Genomic DNA, 26,451 nt, shown 5'->3' on the forward strand with positions numbered 1-26,451 from the left:
TTTTCTTAATAATGCAAAGACAAACACAGGTAAAATTTACCTGTACATCTAAATATTATGTAATCAAGACATGAAACCTTCTACCTGTTAAAAGATTTAAAACACCTGGTTGATCACCTTTAATTATCCCAGCAGGTAGTCTGACCATCAGCCAGTGATTTATGACCCCCAATAAAAGCCCAGCATTTAATGCCAGGCATACAAGATGCTGATGATTTTTCAGACCATGTCACAGTGTGTACTGTAGCTGTACATGCATGCTTGGCATGGTTCATCTGACCTTGACCTCATTTTCATGGTTCGTTGGTCAACGTTTAGTTTTCTTGGTAAAGTTTATGTGACAGTTGTAATAAAGCTTTATATTTAGGACTATCAACATAATATCAATGATTAGTTAAGAAGGCGAGACATTTCAGCGTGTGCACTCTTGTTTGTATACATATAAGACATATAAATACAACAATTATCATTTAGATTCATCCAACCTATCTAAATACGCTATTGTAATTATTTGCGCAAATAAATTTGAGATACGAAACCTGTGTTTAAAACTAATTTATACACAATAAGTTCGATTCCGTATTTGTCATTCTGTAAGATGCATCATCTCATAGAAAAATGGAAAATGAACTTGTCCAAATGTGGAAGACGTCAAGTTAAAAGTACTAAATATAAACAAATCCTTTATACTGATATGCTCCTTTTTCCATTGGACGATTCTAAATTACCATGATTACGTTTTTGACACTTATTTTCGTATAACGTGTTTGCAATGTTTTCTTTATCAGTTTTCATGCTTGAAGATCATTATTCCCTATGTTTCCTGAAATTGATAAAGAGCTACATGGATCAGTTTTTTTTTCTTGTTTGTGAAATGACAATTTAATTTCATCTTTGTCCTTGGACACAACCCCCCTTTTTGGAAATTTTTAGACATGTCATGCGATGTTTATGATAGCTGAGCAATAATATTTCATTGAACTAAAATTTAAGAAATGATTACAAGATAGCATACCAAACATATTGTTAGAAAGGTGAAATATATTTTTTTTGCATGTTTTTCTCTGGTGAAAGATTTTTTTTTAAATTTTTCCCCGACCAACTGGATTTAGAGGGTTTTTCAGCCCCCTCCCCCTTTTGTGGGAAAAAAATTTGGTTGATTATATAGGGAATCACTGAAGCATAACTGGAACAGGTCCACCTCTTAAGCAGTCAGTGGACCCACACTTTCACTGTCAGACACCAACAAGAGTGACTTTTATCAGAATCCCCTTATATGTGTTCTTTGTCATAATTAATATTCATTTTGTACATGCAAATTGTATTTATTGAATAATCTTTTTCAGATTTGTGAACAGAACAGATTTAAAGGAAAATATAAAAAGTAAATATTCAAAATCCTGTGAAAGAAGAAAACAGGAAAATAGTAGATCCGAAAGAAGGATAACAGTAAAGCAGAAAAAAGACGAAGCAAGGAGTCTCGTCAAGATGAGGAAGATACGTCTATCAGATACAGATATTGAGTTCTTTGACATGGAGGTTTCTCCTACGGAATTTTTGTTTTTCACAAAACATAAAGATGCCTTCAGGTGTATGTGGAAAGAACAGGTAAAAAATAATTTGTTTTGTACAGTGAAACCTGACTAAACCAAATCCTGTATGAACTGAAAACCTGTATAAACCAAACACCTGCATAAACCAAAAATGTTCGTTAGCACCGTCACATCAAATTATATGCGTTGTGAACATGATAAAACCGAACATCGGCCAAGACCGAAATCTTAACTCCTGAGGTTCAGTTTAAAAAGGTTTCACTGTATATATGCAAATTTATGCTTTGCTGTCACCAAATTCATTAAGGACTGTCAGTCATTTGGTCAGATAAACTGCAATATCTCTTCCACACAAGACTAAATAAGCAAATATATATATATCCACAAAAATGTATTCAATCAAATAAAAAGTTATAATGAGTAGAAATGAATAAGATATGAAAATTTGTATTTCATTTAAATCAAAACGTTAACATCAAAAGTGATAAGTGTCCATATGTTGTGCAATCATAATGTATCTTTAATTAAATTTTCAGGGCAAACTATTTTGGACTCACCAAAAGTGATTAGTGTTTAATATATGTTGTGCAATCATAATGTATCTTTAATTGAATTTTCAGGGCAAACCATTTTGGACGAGATTTATTATATCCTTTAGAAGTTATACGGTCAAACATGGAGTAATAAAGCAAATGTCATTTGACTCCCCAAAGTTAAATGATCTACTGGACCAAGGATTTATAAATATGCATGAACAATTTCTTGAAGGTATGATGTTCAATAAATAGGCATCTAAGAATTCATAAATGCAGTTCATCATTTTCAATGACAAGTAATTTTTGATAGGGTCATTAAGACATGTAAGATATCACCTCTCAAGGTCTCAGAGCAATTCTCAAATAAATTTTGGCCCCCTTCAAAATAAATCAGCCATCAATCAGATTATGTGAACGATTGTCTGTAACGACCACTGGTCACTATGTACTTGTTAAAGACACTTAAACTGTGGGGTCACCAAAGGTTCTTAACGCCTTTAATAATAAAATAATTCAAAAAATTAATCAGGAATAACCTTTATGTTTTGATTTATATTATTGAAATAAATCAAAACATTGTGTTATTTCTGATTTGTTTTTTGAATTACTTTATTTAGGTGTTGAGAACCTTTGGTGACCCCACAGTAGAAGTGTCTTTAACAAGTACATAGTGAGCAGTGGTCGTTACAGACAAAGTTCACATAATCTGTCCCAGTCAATCGGATAATTTAGGTCGTCAATCAATGGCCACAACCACACTGTTTTGAATATGATTCTATATGAATTGGAACAAGGTACTGTGGATTTATTCATTTTTATGGGTATTCATTTTTGGTGGATTGAGGAAAACCAGCATTTTCATGGATGTTTGATTTCGTGGTTTTGTCAATTTCTGCATACAAAGCCTATGGAAAATGTGTAATTTGTTGAACATTTCAATACCTGTACCCATGAAAACCACGAAAAATTGGTATTCAAAGAATAATAATGAATCCACATTAAATGATAAATTAAACTTTACAAACACTGACATGAAGGCTTATAGTTTTATAATCTTTGATCTTTTCTTACTCTTTTTTCAGGATCTGCAACATCAGCTAGAAGTTTTGTAGATGACATAGCAAGGCTAGCTCAGAATCATGACAAGTTTCCTAATCTTGATTCGAAGAATTTTGGTAAGACCACAAACTATTAGATGATATATATATTTTTTAATTTTATTTATTTATTTTTTTATTATTTTTTATACGACCGCAAAAAAATTTTGGGTCGTATATTGCTATCACGTTGGCGTCGTCGTCATCGTCGTCCGAATACTTTTAGTTTTCGCACTCTAACTTTAGTAAAAGTGAATAGAAATCAATGAAATTTTAACGCAAGGTTTATGACCACAAAAGGAAGGTTGGGATTGATTTTGGGAGTTTTGGTCCCAACATTTTAGGAATTAGGGGCCAAAAAGGGCCCAAATAAGCATTTTCTTTGTTTTCGCACTATAACTTTAGTTTAAGTGAATAGAAATCTATGAAATTTTGACACAATGTTTATGACCACAAAAGGACGGTTGGGATTGATTTTGGGAGTTTTGGTCCCAACAGTTTAGGAATTAAGGGCCAAAAAAGGGCCCAAATAAGCATTATTCTTGGTTTTCGCACAATAACTTTAGTATAAGTAAATAGAAATCAATGAAATTTAAACACAAGGTTTATGACCACAAAAGGAAGGTTGGGTTTGATTTTGGGAGTTTTGGTCCCAACGGTTTAGGAATAAGGGGCCCAAAGGGTCCAAAATTGAACTTTGTGTGATTTCATCAAAAATTGAATAATTGGGGTTCTTTGATATGCCGAATCTAACTATGTATGTAGATTCTTAATTTTTGGTCCCGTTTTCAAATTGGTCTACATTAAGGTCCAAAGGGTCCAAAATTAAACTTAGTTTGATTTTAACAAAAATTGAATCCTTGGGGTTATTTGATATGCTGAATTTAAAAATGTACTTAGATTTTTAATTATTGGCCCAGTTTTCAAGTTGGTCCAAATGGGGGTCCAAAATTAAACTTTGTTTGATTTCATCAAAAATTGAATAAATGGGTTCTTTGATATGCCAAATCTAACTGTGTATGTAGATTTTTAATTTTTGGTCCAGTTTTCAAATTGGTCTACATTAAGGTCCAAAGGGTCCAAAATTAAACTAAGTTTGATTTTAACAAAAATTAAATTCTTGGGCTTATTTGATATGCCTTATCTAAACATGTACTTTGATTTTTGATTATGGGCCCAGTTTTCAAGTTGGTCCAAATCAGGATTCCATATCAAGTATTGTGCAATAGCAAGAAATTTTCAATTGCACAGTATTGCACAATAGCAAGAAATATCTAATTGCACAATATTGTGCAATAGCAATTAATTTTGAGTTGGAGTTATCTTTCTTTGTATAGAAAAGTAGTTGATAATATATGTTGGAAATTTGCCAGACATGACTATGATGTCATTTTCTTTTTTTATTTGCCAATAACTTTATGTAAATAACTTCATTGGAAATTTGCCAATATAAAATGTTGCTGATGAAGCTTTTTTTCCTTATCTTATCTAAAATGTTTTTAGATAATGTATGTTGGACATTTGCCAGACATGACTATGATGTCATTTTCTATTTTTATTTGCCAATAACTTTATGTAAATAACTTTATTGGAAATTTGCCAATATAAAATGTTGCTGATGAAGGTTTTTTTATTGTTTTATACAATAAACAATGTATATTCACTTTTACTACCAACCAATCTTTACCATTCAGTGATAACAAGCACTTTATTTTACATTTTAATATTTTATGATGTATTTAAAAGAGTAGTTATTGTTGCAAACTCCATTAGAAATTTGAATTGATATCAGTTTTGGAAAAAAGGAAACGGGGATGTGAAAAAAAATGGGGGGGGGGGGTGTTAAATTTTTCTCATTTCAGATTTCATAAATAAAAAGAAAATTTCTTCAAACATTTTTTTGAGAGGATTAATATTCAACAGCATAGTGAATTGCTCAAAGGCATAAATAAGTTTGAAGAAGAAATCTTTAATTGATTTGTAAAATCTTGACATTTGTTTTGTGTAAAAAAAAACCATGTAATGTCAAAATTTTTATCACAATCCAAATTCAGAGCTGTATCACGCTTGAATGTTTTGTCCATACTTGCCCCAACTGTTCAGGGTTCGACCTCTGCGGTTGTATAAAGCTGCGCCCTGCGGAGCACCTGGTTTTATCTTAATGTATGAATTTATTTGTGGCATGTAAACAAATATAAGAACATATAACATTAAAGAAAGTTATCCACTTTGTATCATTATTTTGTTTCACTGTTGCTTTTAAACATACAAATGTAAAAATCAACAGTTCTTTCTCTAAACTCAAGTTTTAAGAGTCTGAAAAAATGGAATTGGTCAACATTTATGAAAGAAATATATTTACCATAAACTCGTAGTTAGAGAGCACTCTAGACATTTGTAAAAATGTACTAGATTTTTAGTGGTATGTCAATGCAAACAGTTCAGTTTTCATGAATTAATATTTCTAGGAAATACATTGCATAGAAATTTATCTTTTGGAATGAACATTTTAAATTTTTGGTAAGTTATAGCCAATATATAACATTTTCTACAAACAGTGATGGATATGGCTGTTTTGTGCAATTATTGTTCAGTGCTTTTTTAAAAGGTATTTAAGTTTACATTGTAAAATTTCTTAATTCAGATTCCAAGAATATGGGTAAGAATTCCAAAGGGTTAAGAACTCTATTGTTAAACAAATAAATGTATGTGTGTTAATACAATATTGTAACCCAAAGTATGATTGTGCTCTGGTGAGTGTTACAGTTTGGTCCTGTTTAAATGTAATGGAGCAAATTTAAAAACTCATTTTTTGATTATTTCAACTTTCTTTTTGCATATTTGTTTATTATCTACAATAACCTACAATAATGTAATGTTACAGCTAATTTCCTAATGCTTGTAGAGTAAAACTTTGGTAGGCTTGCTTGGTCTGTTTGTATAAACGTTAATTCAAGCTTTGTAATTAACATTGACTTCTTCAAACAATATTTAGGCATATTTTAACCTGTATATATTATATTTTAATTTGATTGAATATTATCCTTATTACAATTGTACAATATACAAACAAAGTAAGCAAGCTTATCAAAGTATTGCTTTACATGCATTAGGAAATTAGCTGTAATACAAAATAAGTGTTACAATACCTCTTTCTTCCTTCACCATCAAATTCATATTGAAATTGTTTCTTGTCCACCAGGTGGATACTTTCCTTAAAATACATTTTTGTACATTTTATATGGAAATCTTTTGCTACAACAGCTAGTTTATCTACTGCTTATATTTTTACTGGATGTTCTTAAAATGGCAATTAAATAATAATCCACCAGAATTAAAATAAAGTAGTAATTAGCAGTTATAATTCACTGTGCGGCCTTCGACAATGAGAGAAGCCCATGTCGTTTAACAAAAATAGTATTATCTTCCATTCCTTGAATTTTTCAAACCACTAACATGAAAAGGAAAATTAAACCTACTTGGTGTGAATGACTGGGTTGCTCTATTAATTTAAATGGGTCCAAATCCTTAACCTCAGGGGAGCACAAGCTGGCTAAGGGTTGTTTTTATAGTATCTAGTATGTGTTCAGTGGAAGTACAAAGTCTTGACCCAATCATGGTTGCACAGCTAACTTACAATTGTAGTTTTTGGCATAATGCATATAGTGAAATTAAGCAAAACAATCATTTAACTTGGTGGCTTCTAAACAAGCATGTGAAAGTGGTCAATAATTATTCAAATTTAATTTTGTTTATTTAAAAATGATATAATTTATAAATAGTTCCTATTGATGCAACATTTTTCCCTGATTAACAGCTGTGAGCTACAGACATGTCAAAATGAAATATATTGAAAACAAAAAGTTAACACATTAAAAAATGTTTTAAGTGCATAAAAACTAGGTCTGTTGGTAAAGGCTTTTAAAGATTTGTTAAATATTAAAAAATATTGAAAAAATGTAAAGACACATTTGTGAGAACAAAATATTTTTGTATAACATTTGTAATGAAGTTATGATTTTTGCAAATTCTGTTTTTTTTTTTTTCTTTCAGCAAAAGACCCTTTTTACTGTCGAGATACCAGGTAAGGGCTTTTCTTACAATACTTTTTTGAGGAGGAGTATCTATAGACGGCTCTTGAATTAAACTTTGATGTGTGAAAATGGTTATTGCAAATCTACTTGCTAAATTTATTTTTAGCTTGATGGTTTGATGAACTTATTGGGTGACAATAGTTATTGAAAATCTGCTTCCCTAATTCATGTAATTCGTTAAGCATCATGATTTAGCATAAAGGTTTGGAAAAGCAGTGTTTCACTTCTTTCACTTCAAGCAGGAAAGCCACTACAGATACATTTGTGCTGTAAAAGAACACTATATTATAAAAAAAGAAGATGTGGTATGATTGCCAATTTGACAACTATCCACAAAAGACCAAAATGACACAGACATTAACAACTATAGGTCACCGTATGGCCTTCAACAATGAGCAAAGCCCATACCGCATAGTCAGCTATAAAAGGCCCCGATAAGACAATGTAAAACAATTCAAACGAGAAAACTAACGGCCTTATTTATGTAAAAAAAATGACACCATTACTACTACTGAAATGAATAATGCATTAAAATGTTAAAGCCTTTTTCAATGTTTGTACACCGAACTAAAGATTTGCATTAATATCTGAGGTTAATGATCTCTGTACTCACAACAAATAAATATTGATCATGATCAGCTGTGCACGTTACAAAAGTTTTGAGAGTGAAAATTTTAGCAATAATATCATTTGACAGCATGAAATCCTTAAGGGCACTACAGGGAGAGGTAAAATGATCCTGTGACAACTTTAGCTGAGGGAATTGCCATCTTAGTTTTGTCACAGTTACAAAATTAATTGAACTCATATTTTACAGACAAACATTTTTTTTTCTTTCAGGGAGTTGTTTAGACAATTTTTTGGCAGTCCTGATCAGAAAGCATCATACCTAAAGGTAAGTCTGAAAACTGATTTTCATTGTATCTACACTTAGTCTAGAATAATTGCCATATAATGTATATAATTGGTTTATTCAAGATAAGGAATTCTTGTAGAAACATTTACATCCTACATTTAAAAAATGACAACCTTATAACATTTCATGTGTATACTTGAAATTACATTTTTTATACAAAAACATGAAAAAGAAGAAATACTGAAGATACAAGCATTTACAGGCTGATATTTCAGTTTTAGTTCCACTACATTGTATTTTGAAATAATCAACAGAGCAAACAAAGTGTTGATATAATTAGTAAAAGAGACTTGCAAGATTTCTCATTTATATTTTCTTCACTTAAAGCCATACTTTTTAAATTTTATTTACTTTATACCACATGTGTTTAGGTAAAAAATGTTCATGCAGTTCTGCATTTAAAAATCCATAGCACCCTCTGTGGAATTCAAGCTCAACCTGTTCAGATATTGATGGCAGCAGTGTTTGCATTGTGTCCAGTGCCCTTGGCCATTCTGCCACTTGACTATAAAAAAAATGAAATTTTCTTTAGTTTGGTCATTCTATTCCTAGTCGGCTAAACTAAGGGTTTGTAACACAGTACATGATGCATGATGGCTTGTATGAAAATCTGTTTAGTATGCATTTTTATTAACATAATTGTATAACCCTTAATGCTCTTCAATATTTATGTAGGTTTATATTCTGAGTCCAGTTTACCTTCGGTTTGGTGGTTCCGTCTGTCGCTGTTTAAAACGTTGGATGGAAGCGGCACCTATAGAATATAACGATGAAAGTTATTGGACTCCTCCAGCTCCGGATTCTGATATCAAGAAAAAGGAAAGTAAAGTTATAATGTGTAGTAGCTGTTTAGATGAATGTGGGACACTTTATTTTCAAGAAAAACTTTGTGGAAAAAATGAAGGACCAAAATTTATTGAAAGTTGGACAAAGGGTGATCCTCGTTTTAATGACAAGAAAAATCCTTTGTATAACAAAATAGCTGATCCAGAAACTGATTGGAGATTAAGCCTTTCTGTTGAGGATTTCCGTGATTTTGTTTACTATTCAAATAACTCTTTTGGGGAAAAATGTAGTGATTGTATAGCGCTTTCGGTTTGCCCTTTACATAATGCCATCATGAACTCTGAAAATACCCCTGATAGTCCAGAGAAGAAGAAAAAAAAGCGTAAGAAAAAGAAGAAAGAAAAGGAAAAGGAAACAAATGCCAAAACTGAGGATGAGATAGAAAAGTTGGTTAATCATATTGAAGGTACTGCTCCTTTGAAAGTTATGCCGGAAAATACTATTGCTGGGGCAAAAGATAAAAGCCCAACTAAAGAAAACTCGCCCCCACTAGAAGATAAAACGGATGATATGAAAGCAGAACAGCAATTAGCTAAGCGGGAAATATTTACAAAAAAGGCAAAGGTTTCTGATGATTTCAAGTATGGAATAATGCCGTATCAGGACAAATCTGGCGCTGATTTAAAACGTAGCGTAATTGGGGGATTTAAAGTCAAAAGAATTGAAGACGAAAGAACAGGGGCTTGTGAAATTACAGTTACCATAACAACCATAAAGGTATATATAATTTCCAGTTCAAATTTTAACCAAACTGAATGACATTTTAGTAGTACAACTATGATATTTTGTTTGGAATTCTCTGTATTTTTAAACACTTTAGCAATAAAAAAATATTTTTAAATTTATCTTTACACAGTTGTACACATATAATCTCTAATGTGACACTGCATGGTCAAAAGTTTTTTTTTTTAAATCTTGTCCAAATAAGATGATATGATTTGGAAATGAAGTCATCATAATTACCAGACTTTAAATTTTGTAAGCCAGACACAGGTTTCATCTCCAAAGACTCATCAGTAGCACTTTGAACAGACTGAATTTGATGATTTAAAATATATACATAAAATTGAGAATGGAAATGGGGAATGTGTCAAAGAGACAACATGTATATATTTATAACTTTGAATATTGAACAGATTAAATATAAAACAAGATAACTATGTTCAATGTAATAAATTGCAGGGTGAAAATGCTAAAGATCGTACACCAAAACTACCTGGTCTGGAGAAAAATGAAGATCCAAGAAGAATAAACCGATTTCCTTTAACAGCAGATCTACTACGAACAAAGATGGTTGATCTCCCAAAGAAGATGGAATGGTATGAAGGTTGGAATTGGTGCGCTAGTGTTTTAAACTTTGAAGCCGAAGAAAGAGACCTATGTGCAAAACCAACCAATTTTACAATAAAAGTCACTGGGAGAGAAGAAGAATGTGTTAAAAGAACTATGTTTAAATGTAGGTATAGATATATACTCCCAAGTCCATCAAGTGGTATATGTATTATCATCTTACAGCTGATTTCCTAATGCTTGCAAAGTAAAACTGTGTTTGTCTTGCTTGCTTTGTTTGTATAATTGTTAATACAAGCTTTGTAAATAAGATTGACATCTTTAAACACTATATATAGGCATTGTTTAACCTGAATATATTATATTTGAATTTAATTGGGTGTTATCCTATGGATTGTACAATATAAAAACCAAGCAAGCAAGCTAACCAAAGTTTTGTTCTACATGCATTAGGAAATTAGCTGTAATATTATCACGGAATTGATTATAATGTGCTGATGTACATGTAGTTACATTGGAAGATTGTGAAAAAAAGATACAGAGAAAATTGAGGGTTAGGTATAGGAAGTTTCTTTTCATCTCTTACACATTAATAATCGTCTTATAAAGAGAGGCAAAAGATACCAAAGGGACATTCAGACTCTAAACATGCTAAATAAACTGACAATGCCAGGGCAAAAATTCCGAAACCAATATAAGACAAAACAACAGTATATTAAACACAAAATAGAAAACCATTGACAGAGTAATACCAACTCCACCAAAAAGTGGTATGTTAATGTAAACAAGAAAAATGTAAGGGGTCCTTCAATGTTTGCTTGATTACCATAAAAACACAGTTTTGCCTGAGCCTTTTTTCACGTCATGCGCATTGAGAATAAAACTTCTCTTTTAACTAGATTTTCTTATTATGAATATACATTTGTAAACAAATTCGTCAGGGCTATTCCAGAAAAAAATGTATGGGGGTGTTGGAAGGCAGTTTTTGTCAGCACCCACTACCCAGACAATTGTATTTGAGAATTATAGTGCATTATAGTGTGAAAAGTTGCTCTGATACCCATCACCCATGTATTATTAATATAATGTGCCTTCCAACCCCCCCATACATTTTTTTTTGGAATAGCCCTCAGTGAATTAGATTGTCAGGTTTTAAAATAACAATCAAGTCAGTACATATAGATGAAGGAAATATTTGTGGACAAAGAACCATTTGTATTGTATAAAGGATGTCCTCTTTTTAATGTGTCCTGTTTCAAATTCATTAATAGAGTATTCAAAAATATGAATAAAATGTGTATGATACATGTATATTGGTTATAAATAGATGTATTTGTAACTTGGAACTATAGTTTAATACAGATGAATTCTCATAAACAAATGAAATTTTATTACAAGAGATCATGCAAGATTTAGGATTTTATAATCTTAAACATTGAAAAACATATTTTGCATACTTTAAAAAAAAGGTGCTTTATAATCTATAAAGAAATATTAAAAAGAGTTTGACTTTTGTCATGTAATTTTATATAGTTTAGCTTTTCTTCTTTTGGTTTTGCAGTGTTATTTTATGAAATTCAATGTTATTTCTTTTGCTTTTGCAGTGTTATTTTAGGTACTTCAATGTTAGTTCTTTTGCTTTTGCAGTGTTATTTTATGTAAAATGTTATTTCTTTTGCTTTTTCAGTGTTATTTTATGTAATTCAACGTAAGTGTCGCCCTTGTCCTGGGTGGAACATGGAAGATGATGATATTGTGGCCTGTATCCTGCCCGATGAATCTACTGAATTTGAGGGAATAACTATATGTATTATTAGAGGATTTAGATTTGAAGAGAGATTAACTGATGAAGAAAAAGCCACTATGCAATCAGTATGTTAATGCATTTAAATTTCCATTGAAATATTGTATTTTTGTCATTCTCACATATTACTACAAGTACTGGTACTTATGTTGAACAGCATAGACACATAGTTAAAGACATATTGCACACAGAATCAAAAATTTGACTATTTTAACATAGGATTTCTAGATTGTTTTATCCTTAAGCTTTCACAAAGAAAAGTCTGAATTTAAAATAGACAGAGTTGCATATCAAACAACTTTGACATGAAATAGTCCTACAATACCACATGAAAAATTTACTATCAAAGAAATTATGCAACTTATATTTTTCAGCTACATTGCTTCAAGTATTGATTTTAAAATAACTGCCAGACACAGTACTCAATTAATGATAATTAAGACGTTCATTGTGTGTCACATCTTGTGAAAATTATTTAAAGATCATACATATAATTGTACAATATTTTTACATTTTAATAAAAATTTGATTTGTTATCTATTCCAGCCTCCAGAAGAATGCATTGCTAAACCTAAAAAAGTAATGATGACCTGGCAGCCATCAAAAGCTAAATCCATATTAAAGGTATGTGAAAGGACAAGAACATTATAAAAAAAAACATGACTTTTTAGTTGTTATATCTGAAAAGTGCATTTCTTTATATTTAATCAAAAGAGAGAAAATTGAAAACATTCAAAATATATGATGCAAAATATACAACTGCAAAGAGTGTTGTAAAAAGGGGAAAAAAAGGATTTTTAATGCCAAATTCCATTCTAACAGAGAAAAGGATGATTTGATGTACTCAAATTTTGTTTTCATAAAAAGATTAAATTAAACATCAATAAGACAGCAACTAAAAATTCAAAGGACAAAAGCAAACCAAAATTAATGTGGATCAGTTTATTTTTGCTACTACAATGTACCAAATTTTGTGTATTGAATAAAAAATGTGTTTTTGTGGAAATGTGATTTAAAAATGAGTGTGCATTTAGTTTGTTTTTACTCCAAGAAATTTAAAGTTTGTATTTTTGATAATTCATAAATTGCAGGCAACAGCATCAAAAGGCAGGGCTGAATTGAAAGAACTTTTATTAAACGTTGGATCTATAGTAAATGTAAGTTTTTAACATAATATATACATGTTTTATTAAAATTTTGTAAGGATAGCAGAGTAATGTCTTCATTCATTTTCCATCAAACATATATATATATATTTGAATAATCTCAAGACAATGAGGTTATATCAAGATGGTATTACTATTACCTAAGTGGACCATACAATCAGTTTTCTCTTTTTGTTTACAACCTATTGAAAGAGTAAGTAAAATCTCTTAGAAGATTTAAAAAAAAAAATGGGTTGTTGAAAATTTGATTATTTGTTTATGTTCTAGCTGCATTATATCCAATGTTGATTAACAAACTATTAAACTGATTCCAGTTGGCCATATTTACTATGGAGGGTATTAATATTCCACCAACAATTTATTTTTTTAATCTGACACTTTTATATATTTAAAGTTATTAAAAACATTTCCACAACAAAGAAAGGCTTGTTTTGTCTTTTTCAGAGAGTTGATGAGATTCCTGATGATTGTTCTCCTCAAAAGTAAGTAGTAAAAAAAGTATACTTTGTGACTTTTTAAAAATCGCACACGAATTTGATATTTTCTATCTGACAAGAGTTATTTCCCTTAATAATAGTGAAAAAAGATAATGTTTGCCAGATGATAAACTTAAAGTTAAAGCCCATACTTTGGGATTTAAAGCATAAAAATTAGTTGAAGGTAAGTTTTTGTTTGGTTGATTCCTCTAAAGAATATCTAAGAACGGGAAACATGGATAAAATTGAGAATGGAAATGGGGAATGTGCCAAAGAGACAACAACCTGACCATAGAAAAAAACAACAGCAGAAAGTCACCAACGAATACCTAGAAGTAGAGGCAGTGTTGAAACATGTATAAAGTTTCATATTCAAGACAGTAGAAGAGCTGGATAATCCATATGTTGTATATGATTCCTTATGGTCTGAAATATATATCTGGCATATGTCTGCTATCCTTGGCCTCATTCTATGGTTTTGTCACTGCATGAATAAAAAGCATATGAATTCTTTTTCATGAATTTTCTGATTATTATTTTAATGATGGGTCATTCTTAATATTTGATGTAAAGAATGGTTGGACCTCATTTTCATTAATCTTTTCAAAGACTGAGCATTTAATTCAGACACAATCACTAAAGCAGGTGGGACTGTTCAGATGGTGCACTCCTATTTTAAGTTTTGCTTAGAAAAAGTTAAAAAAAACAACAACAAAAAAACAAAAACAAAGACAAAAAAAAACAAAAAAAACAAGAGTGCACCATCTGACAATCTGAATGAAATTAAAATTGCTTTCATTGTTTACTTGATTTGAAAGCTTGTGAAAAGGTATACCAAGAAAAATGACAAAATGTGGCTGTTATAACATTTTTGATTGAATCAAAATGCATTTTTTATTTAGCTTACTTTTTTTAACAGGAGACGTCAACTTGAATTAAAAATACAAAAACAAATGACAGTTCTTAAAGCTAGACCACCAGTGAGTAATATTTATTGTTGGATGACAGTTATTGTATTGTCAATTATTTCAGATACAATATATTTAATAGTGAATTAACCTCAATGGGTTTTTTTTTTTTAATGATTAGGCAAATTTTACATCATCAACTTCCAACACACAAAAAAGAGGTAACAATTTCAGCACTAATGAACCAGATGATTTCAAGAGAACAATCCTGTATATATTGAGATTATTGAATGTATATAGAATATTCTAAATAAAACCATGTCCATGATTATGCTATACAGAAACATAACCAAAAAAAAGTTTAAAATTAAAGACATAATTAATTTATATATATTTAAGTTGTATGTGATTAAGATGCTTGAAATATTGTTTTTAAATATTGATATTTTTTTTGGAATTAAAAGAATTTTAAGTATCTTTTTACCAATATCAATAATTCACAAGATTAAATCATATGTTAAAGATTTAATTATTATTAAATGTACTGTTTGAATTTCATTGATTTTGTTATTATCTTTTTTATGTAACATTTTATGTTTATGATATAAGATGAATTGCAATATTTGATGAATTCTATTACAGAAAAAGATAGATGAAGGACCTATGTATAAACAGATGAAACAAAATCCAGATACGTTTGAATTATTTATTATGTCTGATGGTGATAGAGGTAGGATATTTTGAAATTTTTGGGTGATTTATGTCCCTTAGCAATCTACTGCTATGGATTCATTGTTATTCTTTGGATACCTATTTTCTTGGGTAAAGATGAACCACAAATTCAAATGTTCAACGAATTACAAATTTATATAAATTTTCAATTTTAGAAATCAGCAAAACAATGAAATCAAATATCCACAAAATGCAAGTTGTCCTTAATCCAATAAAAGTAGATGCCCATAAAACTAAATGAATCCACAGTAGCACATTTTATATATAATTGCGTTGTAAGTGCTCTCAAATATACAATTCTTTCAAGATGTTTCTGAAATTTATTTTAAAGGTTTATGTCGGCAATGTCTCTGAGAAGTAAAAAAAAAATGTTTTGATAAAAATATATTTAATATGGATATTTTAATTTATTCAAAAATTGTATTGTAAACACTCTCACATCTACATTTTTAGTCTTGATTGTCATGTGAAGTTCATATCTTAAGATAATATCTGCAATATCTTGGTTGAGTTAAAAAAAATTATCAGCATTGATCTGTTATATTTACAGAAGTAATGTTTCTTTAAAATGTTATTTACATTAAAAGTTCAGTGTAAGAGCCTTCACTGTTCAATGTTCAAACTTCCATTTCATGTTGTATTTCACATAGTTTTTATCGATGTCTGATATCAGCAAAGTCTTGGAACAGTTCCAAGAGAGCATTTACTCATGTGTAAAACATTAAAACTTGCATAAGATATCCTTTTCATTTGGGTGTCTTAGTGGCTCATCTATCATTATCTGTCGCTATGATTATTTTTTGTTTTCATATTTTGTTATATAGATGGCTCAATATCTTTAATTGTTTTTACATAGGCGGTAATGGTAACGTTTTTTCCTGTAGCTCAGTCCATATCGTAAACTTGGATATGTATGATAGCTCGTTTCGAAGCTGTGACATTTTCACATATGTGGTTAAATTTTCGGGGTACGAAGTGAGATTACTTTTTCCGTAAATTAGCAAACCCTGAACATCCTTTTGTGATGCGGTTCCTTGTGGTAAAATATCCCCTTTTTAACACAATAAGTTCTTTGAAAATTTAATACTTTGAACACATTCAATAGCTCCATAGTTTTTACACATTTATTCTATGTTCCTCTACTTTCCTAATCACCACAAATAATTAAGTTCAGTCATTTGTTAAAAATAGAAACATGTCCAATATCACTACACAGAGATTTTTTCTTTACACGTGACTTTTGAGTTCCTCATTTCGAGGCGCATTAGGGATGTTGTCCCAGATATAGAAAGATGTGGTAGGAGTGCCAAGGAGACAACTCTCCATCCAAGTAACAATTTATAAAAGTAAACCATTATAGGTCAAGGTACGGCCTTCAACACTGAGCCTTGGCTCACACCGACCAGCAAGCTATAAAGGGCCCCAAAAATACTAGTGTAAAACCATTCAAATGGAAAAACCAACAGTCTTATCTATATAAAAAACAAATAATGAGACACACTTATGAACCTCATATACAGACAACAACTACTGAACATCAGATTGCTACCTAAGGACAGGTGCAAACATTATGAATGTTTGATTAATTCTATTATTATTAATTTCAGTTGACGAATTAGAAGCCATTGGTATGATGGCTGTAGATGTCGATATTGATGAAGAAAACCTTGGCGATTTTTGTGAAGATTGTGGCCAAGCTTCACAAGCATGCATGTGTGTGGATCACACAGGGAAAAAGAAACAACTACCAGAATGTAACTGTGTCAACTGTCTCAAAGAAATATGCGTAGGTGCCTTGGCGGGAGATTTTGATCACATTCTTGCTAAAGATGGCATTATTAAAGAAAATGGAAAATATGTAGCTAAAACACCCGAGCAAATAGAAGCTGATTTACAGAATGAAAGAAAAAATGTTGAGAAAGTTCTTGGCAATTTTGAAAAACGGGTTGCCATTAAGCAAAAAGCAGACGGCGCTGATAGAGTAATCACGAAGAAAGTTGCTCAGTCTATTCCTCAACCAAAAGTCATTAAAATTGACAAAAGTGCAAGTATTGAACAAACAATAGAGGAAATTAAAATTCAGACTACTATTTTTAGAAACCAATCATCAAACCATTCAGAAAAAGGAGGTAATAGGCCACATATTGAGGTCCAACGGTCCTTTTTAAATAAAAAGAGGATAGCAGAAAATAAAAAAAATAAGTCTCCGGTAAAGGAGGATAGTGATGTAGTGTACGAAATTAGACGTGATAGAATCAAAGAATTAGAAATGGAACGGGCTGCTCTGCGAAAAATGGTCTTGGATGAAAAAGAGAAAGAAGAGGCTGAAAAGAGAGCTTCAAAAGACAAACGAAGGAAGGAAATTGAATCAAACATAGAAAAGCTAGCCATAAAGGATGGGGAGGACAAAAGTCCTAAGAAGAAAGATATTAATGCAAAGGGAGATAATCTTAGTATGAAAAATGAACTTGTCAAAAAATCTGATGAAAGTAAGAAATTAGAGATGGATAAACCTAAGACTGATCCTAAATCAGAGAAGCAGAAGATTGAAATAGAAATAAAAATTCCGCTTAAAGATTCTGAATTGCCTTTTCAAAACAGTTTCGAATTGAATGAAAAATTTGTTAAAGAAAACCCAGATTTGTTGAGGCGCATACTAGAAGCACTTGATAATGCAGAAAATATACATGCGATTAATATGTTAACTGATGATGCAAAAGTTTGTGTTGGAAGTCTTCGAAGCCATAGTAACATTGGAGAAAAACTAATCCAGGCAGGAGCCATAATGGGTCATGGGGTCATTGAACATGGGCCGATAATTCCCGATAAACCAAAAGAGAAAAAAAAGGTCAAGTCTTGTGACCACCGCCATCTTTGTCGAACATGTGATCATGACATTCATCCTAAGGATACAGAAAAGGAAAAAGATGAAGAAGTAAAAGCAATTATCAGGAAGGGAAACAAAAAGTCAACCATAGAACAGCATAATTTAACTGCCACCAAGAAAAATTATAATCCTTCTTCGGGAACTCAAAGAAAGAATGAAACTAAAGCATTACCAGTAAATATAAGTAAAGAGAATGGGAAGCTTTTTATATCTCAAAAAACAGGCCAGGTTGCATCATCGAACATAAAAGAGAAGGATACTAAATCTACTGATTCACAAAATGAATACAAATCAAAACCAGGTATAACAGAGACTAAAAATGATCTGACAGTTGCAGAAACTGATAAGTCTTTTTCATCAAATATGAAAGAGACTGAAAAAACATTTAATATTATTAAACAGACATCTAAAACAGCAGGCGAAAAACCTAACCTTATAGCTCAAATCATTGAAGAAGCGGAGGAGAAAATCGTCTTTGAAAAATATGATGGCATGAGAGCTGATATCATACTGACAGGGGAACCCCAGTGTCCTTGTCAGGTCAAGGCCAAGGAATTGATGAAAGCTAAGTTGAAGAAGAGAAATCAGATGCCAAAAGAACCAACAACAACCCTGAAGAAAGAACTGAGCCATAGATTGCATTGTCCAGAGCAGCTGTCAGTGAGGGAGGAAAAACCATCTCTGACGGCTGCAAGACCTCCATGTTTGGCCAATGATCCTACAGTTGATATCAATGAAATTATAGAAGAGCAGCTCATTGATTCGTTCAACATTAAAAGATTAGTCAAAGTTGGTATGAAAATATCACAAAATGCCGTTACTCAGACAAATTCAGACAGCGATGGAGTGAAACCTTTAGGATTCAAAGAGAAAACAATCACACCAAAACCATGGACGGAAGATAGAAGTAAATGTGTCGTAAAAGAAGAATCTGATTTTCAGCGGTATTTAAAATTTATGCAATATAAACAACAGAAAGGAACTGAAATTGGTGTCCAGGCTGGTGAGGGATTGAAAGAAGAAAAGAATGAGGAAAAAGCAGCAAAGGATGGAAAAATGATGGAGAAAGATCAGAAATCTGTGACGTTGGATGTTGGTGAAAGCGAAACAATTAAGAGAGCAGGGTCTCCGGAGAAAAATGGTATTAGAAAATGTGCTAACTGTGACATCACTGAACCTGCTCCTAAAGCATATATGAAATGTCAAAAGTAAGTAGTTGATCTAAGAGATGAAAAGTTTAAAGAAAGTATTTTAAAAAGCATGAAAAAATGATTTTGGTGTGTAATTTTTTGAAAAATTATCTCTTCTGCAACATGTAAGGACTTTTAAGATTTGTTTGACACTTATGACTGTTTTACAGATACTTTGAAATACAAGTAGGCATATGTGTTAGTTTTTGTTTGGGGGTTGCCTTGTTTTCAAATGTGGAAATATGATCAAGAGAGAATGTTTTTTTTCTTTTCAAATTGATAGTAGATAAATAGTTTAAACTTAATGATGTCAACAACAAAAGTATGAATTACTTACAATATTGAAATATAAAAATGCTATGATTTTAGTATTTCAACCAAATCTACATATAAATTTTGTTTTTTGTATGTCAATGATATATATATATATATATATATATGTATCATGGAAGAAAATCATTTTTGCTAAATTGCACAGTGAAGTTTTAAAAATAGTTTTTTTTTCAAGTTGTGTCTAAATTTATCAGAAATCAAATTAATAGAAGTTTAAGATTAAAAAAAAGCTGATAGATTATCAATAGATTTTACTGAGTTGTAGTTTTGATATTTTATTTCTTTTCACAGATGCAAGTTGGAAGGTATTGCTAATGCCAGATATTACTGTGGAAGAGAATGCCAAGGTATTTATCCTATATTTTCACAACACATCGTGCAATCTTATTTTTAACCGGATTTTTGAGACAAAAATGTCGGTTATTGATTTGGGGATGTACAGCGGGCGGCCGAGCGGTTGGTCTGGCAGCAACCAAATGTTGTCCTTGCATTTACTCATAAATCGTTCAACCAAAGCTTTTAAAATTTGAAAACAAAATGAAGGTCAAGTTCAATAATGACAATTTTGACTTTTACCGTTTAGGAGTTATGGTTCTTGAAAGATTGAAAAATGGTATTTCCTGTTGTGTCTGTGCATTTACACATGAACTGTTCAACCAAAGCTTCCCAAATTTTATTGTGTTGTTACTGATGACAAAATGGAGGTCAAGTTCAATGATGACTATTTTGACTTTTATACTGTTCAGGAGTTATGGTTCTTGAAAGATTGAAAAATGGCTTTTCCAGTCGTGTCTGTGCATCTACTCATGAACTGTTCAACCAAAGCTTTTCAAATTTTAATATGTTGTTACTGATGACAAAATGGAGGTCAAGTTAAATAATGTTGATTTTGACTTTTACCGTTCAGGAGTCCTGGTTCTTGAAAGATCGAAAAATGGCTTTTCCATTCATGTTGTTGCATTTACTCATGAACCATCCAACCTTAGCTTTTCAAATTTTAATATGTTGATACTGATGACAAAATGGAGGTCAAATTTGATATTGACAATTTTCACTTTCACCGTTCATCAATTATGGTTCTTGTGATATTGGCATGACACAAATAAATGTTAATAAATCCGGTTTGCTGTCGTTGTGACAGCCTCTTGTTACAATGAATGTTTCATTTAAGAAACATCATATTTTTTTAGTACTTGATGAAATCGGGGTCCAAAATTAAACTTTGTTTGATTTCAACAAAAATTGAATCCTTGGGGTTCTTTGATATGCTGAATCTAAACATGTACTTATAATTTTTATTATGGGCACAGTTTTCAAGTTGGTCCAAATTGGGGTCCAAAATTAAACTTTGTTTTATCAACAAAAATTGAATTCTTGGGGTTCTTTGATATGCTGAATCTAAACCTGTATTTAAATTTTTGATTATAGGCCCAGTTTTCAAGTTGGTCCAAATTGTGGTCCAAAATTAAACTGTTTGATTTCAACAAAAATTGTATATATGGGGTTCTTTTATATATGCTTATTCTAACCATGTATTTAGTATTTTGATGTTTGGGTCCTGTTATCAGATTGGTCCACATTGAGGTCTAAAGGGTCCAAAATTGAACTTTATTTGATTTCATCAAAAATTGAATTCTTGGGGTTCTTTGATATGCTGAATCTAACCATGTATTTAGATTTTGGATATTGGACCATAATAGGTAATGTCCGATTTAGAATTTAAAGTTTTAAAGTTTAAGTTCTTAGACCACATTCATTCTGTGTCAGAAACCTATGTTGTGTCAACTATTTAATCACAATCCAAATTCAGAGCTGTATCAAGCTTGAATGTTGTGTCCATACTTGCCCCAACTGTTCAGGGTTCAAACTCTGCGGTCGTATAAAGCTGTGTCCTGCGGAGCATCTGGTTGAATTAGTAAGCAAATTTTTCAGTTGCTTTGCAATATATGAAATATTTTATTTTGCTCAAATTTGCTTCATCTGATAAAACTGATCAATCAGAAAAGTACAAGTACAAAATCTAAATTAGCATTATGTACTGTTTCTGCAAGGCACATTATTCATTAAATACATTGTTTTTTCCTTTAATATATAGAATTACCAGATCAATTCTCAAAGTTCTTCATTTAAATGAAGAATTTTAACATGTTTAAAAGGTTACATGTAACTATATATTACACATAGAATTACTAGATCAATTCTCAAAGTTCTTCATTTTAATGAAGAATTTTAACATGTTTAAAGGTTACATGTAACTATATTTTACACAAGTACTATACATTCAGAAATTATTGCAAGGTATTTAATAAATGTGAATAACACAACTAAGTGAGTATTGCAATGATTAGGACTCTCAGTTTGATTTTTGATAGATAGATAGATATATATCTTTAGGCATATTTTCCTGAAATCACAATAATTGATATCACATTTTTACCAATTTTTTAAAAATTGCAAAAATATATCAAACTCATTTCTGAATCAACAGTATTTTATTCAGTTAGTTATTTTTCCAATGCTAGATTATATAGTCTAGCTTTATATTTATTTTGAAACTTATTTGTTGGGTCTTAATGACATCTCCTTTTCTCAGTTATTTGTTTTTATACAATGACTGATTGTTTATTGTATAAAAATAAGAAGATGTGGTATGAGACCACTTTCCATCAAAGACCAAATAGCTTAGCAGGTAGCAACTATAGGTCACATACCAGGTATTCAGACATTAGAATAATAATAAACTTTTTATTTCTTGCAGTTAAAGATTGGGGCAAAAGACACAAGAAGGAACACAAAGAAAATTTGTTAATTTAAGATGCAAGATTTTTTGATTTTTTTTTTTACTAATAATGCCTTTTTTTTCAATGTGTAAATTTATTTTGTTGAAGTTTGAAAACTTTATTTATGAATTTCTTCATTCCATACATGCCTTATAAATGAATGAATAAAGAAAAGTATTTGTAACCAATATTTCATTCTGCTGCTTGCATGTGATGATTTTTTACTGATTGTTATTGTAATAGATTACATTTTAAATTTGCTGCAAAAGCTTTTCTGTTGGTTAAGGCCATAAGATTTTTTCTTATATTTGTAGTATGCTTTTTCATAAATGTTTGCTCATATATCTGTATTTATTCATGTTTTTGAATTAACAAATTGTACAACAAAATTTGGTAGTTTTATGCAAATGTTTCATATTTCATGATATTTAACATATTGTGCCATAAGTTGGTTTTATAGTAGTCACATGATAATACGTCAAACCATTTAGGTTTTTATGCTTATCATCAATAGGTTTAGATTTTCGCTTATTTTTGCTTATGTATAACTAATTTGGATCATTATTTAATTTTTTCAATTGATATTGTGTTTTTTAACCCGATTTTCGACTAAAATATTGGTTATTGATTTGGAGATACAAGGCGGGCGGCAGCCAAATGTTGTCCGTGTATTTACTCTTGAATCTGTAGGATCTGTTAACCATTTCTGTCGATATACCACATAATTAACCATGGAACTTCTATTTTTCCTTTGTCAACTTATATGCTTTATGTGGAGAATAAATCTGCTGACTTGAGTGTTTGCTTGTTAAGAAATACTTAAAATCTGCGTGTTTTAATATCCTGCATCTTTCAATGTGTTAGGGTGCTAAAAACAGCATTATCAAGTTATTTTATAATTGACAATCACATTTTGAAATAGTTTTAGAACAAGACAAAAGCAAAAGGAAGCACTATGTGAAAAATATGGTGATTTTCCAGTTTTAAGAGTTAACCATTGAAATAAACAGGGCACTAGTGTCATAACCAAAAACTGGAGAAAAAATTATTTAATTATTTTCAGAATAAGCATCAAGAAAGGATGCCTTTTTTTTATAATGCATGGCATTGGGCCCTCAGATATTTTTGCTTTGTTTTTCAAAACAAATATTGTTTGATATTTTCATTGTTTGTTATTAGTTGTATTGTTTAGTGTGTTGAGTTAATTACCGTATCCATATATATATATATATATATTTAACCAGATTTACATATTATTGATAATACAAGTATTTGTCATTTGTAATTATTTGAGGTAAAAATTTGAATATGTATGGGTGTAAAAAGTTATATGAATTTTTTATTTATTGATTTATTTAATTTCATGGTCTTATTGAAATGAGAAGCAGTAACCTATTTAGAATTTTGCACATCCAATTAAACAATTGCTTTGGGATTAGATATTATTCATTTGATACTTGAAAATTGGAAAGATTTAACTAGGTTACCAAACACCATGACTTAAATTAATTTGGGTCCTTTAATTTTCACACAAGATTTTGTCTAAATATTTACTTTGACCCTTCAAACAAAAATATGAATACTTCAGAAAAATTGAACCACAATCTTGTCAGAAAAATTTCATTGGATATATAGCAGTTTGACAAACATGAATTTTGATCACCGATAAGCTTAACTTTTCCTTAACAAAAAAAGAGTTATCTCCCTGTAGTTGTTATGTACAACTTAAAAAGTACACTAGCTAATGGCATCAAACCTTTTAAGGAACAAAATTTGCATTCCTTTCTTAACTGTAAGGGGATGTTAACTGCTGAAGATGAAAATCACGTCATTTTCAACTATCTATGTTTTTCCATAGAAAAAGTGTCATACATCTTAATAGGTTTACTTCCACACCATTTGGACTCTGGTTGAGGGTTGTCTCATGGGAATCATACCACATCATATTTTTTTATTATTAAAAATATATTATGTCCAGATTCCTTTTTGAATATGTGGAATTTTTCTTCATTTGTCTGTCGGAGAAATATAAAAGAAGTCAGAAGTACATTTGAGACATCTTTTTTTATATATTTAGAAATATAATGCTTACTTGGCAAAAATTATCGAAGTATTTTACATTGTAAAGACTGAGGGGTTAAAAAATATTAAGTAAAAGTTTAAAATATGTGTCAAAACATACTTAGAATGGCTTGAACTAACATTATTTTCCCAATGTATAAGATTTATTGTTAACACTTAAAATCTGGGAGTGCGATTATGTCAGAGGACTTTTTTTCCAATTTGAGATCATCATTTTCTATAGCTACAGGTTTTTATGTATATTTAAGTCAAGTGTATTTGTAATCCAAAGATAATTTTCTTCATTGGATTCTAGGTCAAGTTACATAATCATTTCTTATTCTGTGTTGTTAAGCAGATTGACTTGTGTGCAGGCACACATGAGATTGATGATACTGTTTAAGATAAATCCAGAAATGTTTTATTTACATCAAATAAAATTTCATTGTTTTTATTTTTCCGTTTTTGTTCCTTTGTTTTCATTTTTTTATTAATATAAATGACCATTAGTATTGTATACATACACTTTTTTTTGTGCTAGGAGAAATATGAAAAATTATTTAAACAAGCAGTAGAAACAAGGAGGTATGCTAGCTTTTATTTTCTATGATTTTGCCGTTGATTAACTTTATAAATCATAACCGTAAAATGATTTCCTTTTATATATTCCACATTGCTATATATAGATTTATGTACTCTAAAGGTACTGAACTTCGAATGCCAATAGAATTGTCTGACAGATAACCAATTCGCCGTTTCAGAATCTAATGCATCCTGGGTAATATTTTCAAAAGCGTACACCAAAGCATTTTAATTGGTTTAAAACGTTATAAACAATGGAAATTCAACCAATGACGTAACGTTATTTTCACTTTGGGGTACGAACAATGAAATTACCCATGATGCTTTAGATTCTGAAACGGCCAATTGGCTTTCTGTTATTTGTTCAATGCTGTCAATGCATAATATAATAATGCATGATGTTTCATATACATGTAATATGCATATTTCCGTACGGTGACTTATAGTTGTTAATGTCTGTGTCATTTTGGTCTTTTGTGGATAGTTGTCTCATAAGCAATCATACCACATCTTCTTTTTTATATTATACTTTCCACATGTTAAGTAGTAGAAAGTATTTTAAATACACAAATTGTAGATATAAATGAAAATTATACACATTCTTATACAAAACAAATTACATTGTTTTTTCTTTTACTTAAGTTAAGGTCTTTTGTTTTCGTGGGATTTTGCTTATTGGAGGCAGCCAGGAAGGCTTGCCTCTTTCAGCAAGAAAAATGTACTGTTCTACCAAGTTTTTGTACTGCTGACCGCTTATAATGCATTTCTATTTTAAACTTTTAAAAGATTATTTTCTACATCAATCATTTGTCCTTTTTCAATAAATGATTATGAAACATGATTTGGCTTGTGTTTTGAGCATTTTTTGTTGGTAGTATTTGATATAAAGATTTTAATAGTTATAAAGAGTAAGTTTGATCATTTTATTTGCTTTGGTTTGAATGATAATAATAAACATATTCTATAAATTAAACTAGTTTTCTTTTAAATAGTTTTGGAAAACATTTTCAGATGAGTGAAATATAACTTGAGATATGTACCAAAGTGAGAAATACTAGTGAATTTGTCCATAGGTGTGTTGCTTACTACTATACTGGTCTTGTGTCCATGCTGGCCATTTGTGTATATTGTTGGTTTAATCCATAGCTTGATCCTACCAAGCTTTACAATTGATATGTTATGCTTCTGCACTATAAAGTA

The 26,451-nt window shown here is 30.6% G+C and overlaps 2 protein-coding genes across 5 annotated transcripts in view; one reads left to right on the forward strand and one right to left on the reverse strand.

Moving 5' to 3' along the window:
- The window catches only part of LOC139484618 (titin homolog), a 43,288-nt gene extending 18,492 nt beyond the window's left edge, over window positions 1–24,796 (forward strand). For 2 of the 4 annotated variants that reach the window (XM_071268424.1, XM_071268413.1), the window contains exons 2-18: window positions 1,347–1,608; window positions 2,174–2,321; window positions 3,172–3,264; window positions 5,831–5,845; window positions 7,240–7,270; window positions 8,121–8,175; window positions 8,872–9,759; window positions 10,225–10,498; window positions 12,020–12,204; window positions 12,683–12,760; window positions 13,228–13,293; window positions 13,747–13,784; window positions 14,698–14,758; window positions 15,329–15,416; window positions 17,026–19,513; window positions 20,120–20,175; window positions 22,587–24,796. In XM_071268424.1, coding sequence (XP_071124525.1) covers window positions 1,489–1,608; window positions 2,174–2,321; window positions 3,172–3,264; window positions 5,831–5,845; window positions 7,240–7,270; window positions 8,121–8,175; window positions 8,872–9,759; window positions 10,225–10,498; window positions 12,020–12,204; window positions 12,683–12,760; window positions 13,228–13,293; window positions 13,747–13,784; window positions 14,698–14,758; window positions 15,329–15,416; window positions 17,026–19,513; window positions 20,120–20,175; window positions 22,587–22,642 — 4,740 coding nt within the window. In that variant the 5' untranslated portion in view covers window positions 1,347–1,488 and the 3' untranslated portion in view covers window positions 22,643–24,796. The remainder of the gene's footprint in view (window positions 1–1,346; window positions 1,609–2,173; window positions 2,322–3,171; window positions 3,265–5,830; window positions 5,846–7,239; window positions 7,271–8,120; window positions 8,176–8,871; window positions 9,760–10,224; window positions 10,499–12,019; window positions 12,205–12,682; window positions 12,761–13,227; window positions 13,294–13,746; window positions 13,785–14,697; window positions 14,759–15,328; window positions 15,417–17,025; window positions 19,514–20,119; window positions 20,176–22,586) is intronic. The other 2 variants (XM_071268443.1, XM_071268435.1) reach the window with 1 other exon arrangement.
- Window positions 1–26,451, reverse strand: part of LOC139513342 (mucin-21-like) — a 254,285-nt gene that overhangs the window by 140,469 nt on the left and 87,365 nt on the right. The gene's annotated exons all lie outside the window — the stretch shown is intronic.

The sequence above is a fragment of the Mytilus edulis genome, chromosome 1, assembly GCF_963676685.1.
Source record: "Mytilus edulis chromosome 1, xbMytEdul2.2, whole genome shotgun sequence".
Classification (NCBI taxonomy): Eukaryota; Metazoa; Mollusca; class Bivalvia; order Mytilida; family Mytilidae; genus Mytilus; species Mytilus edulis.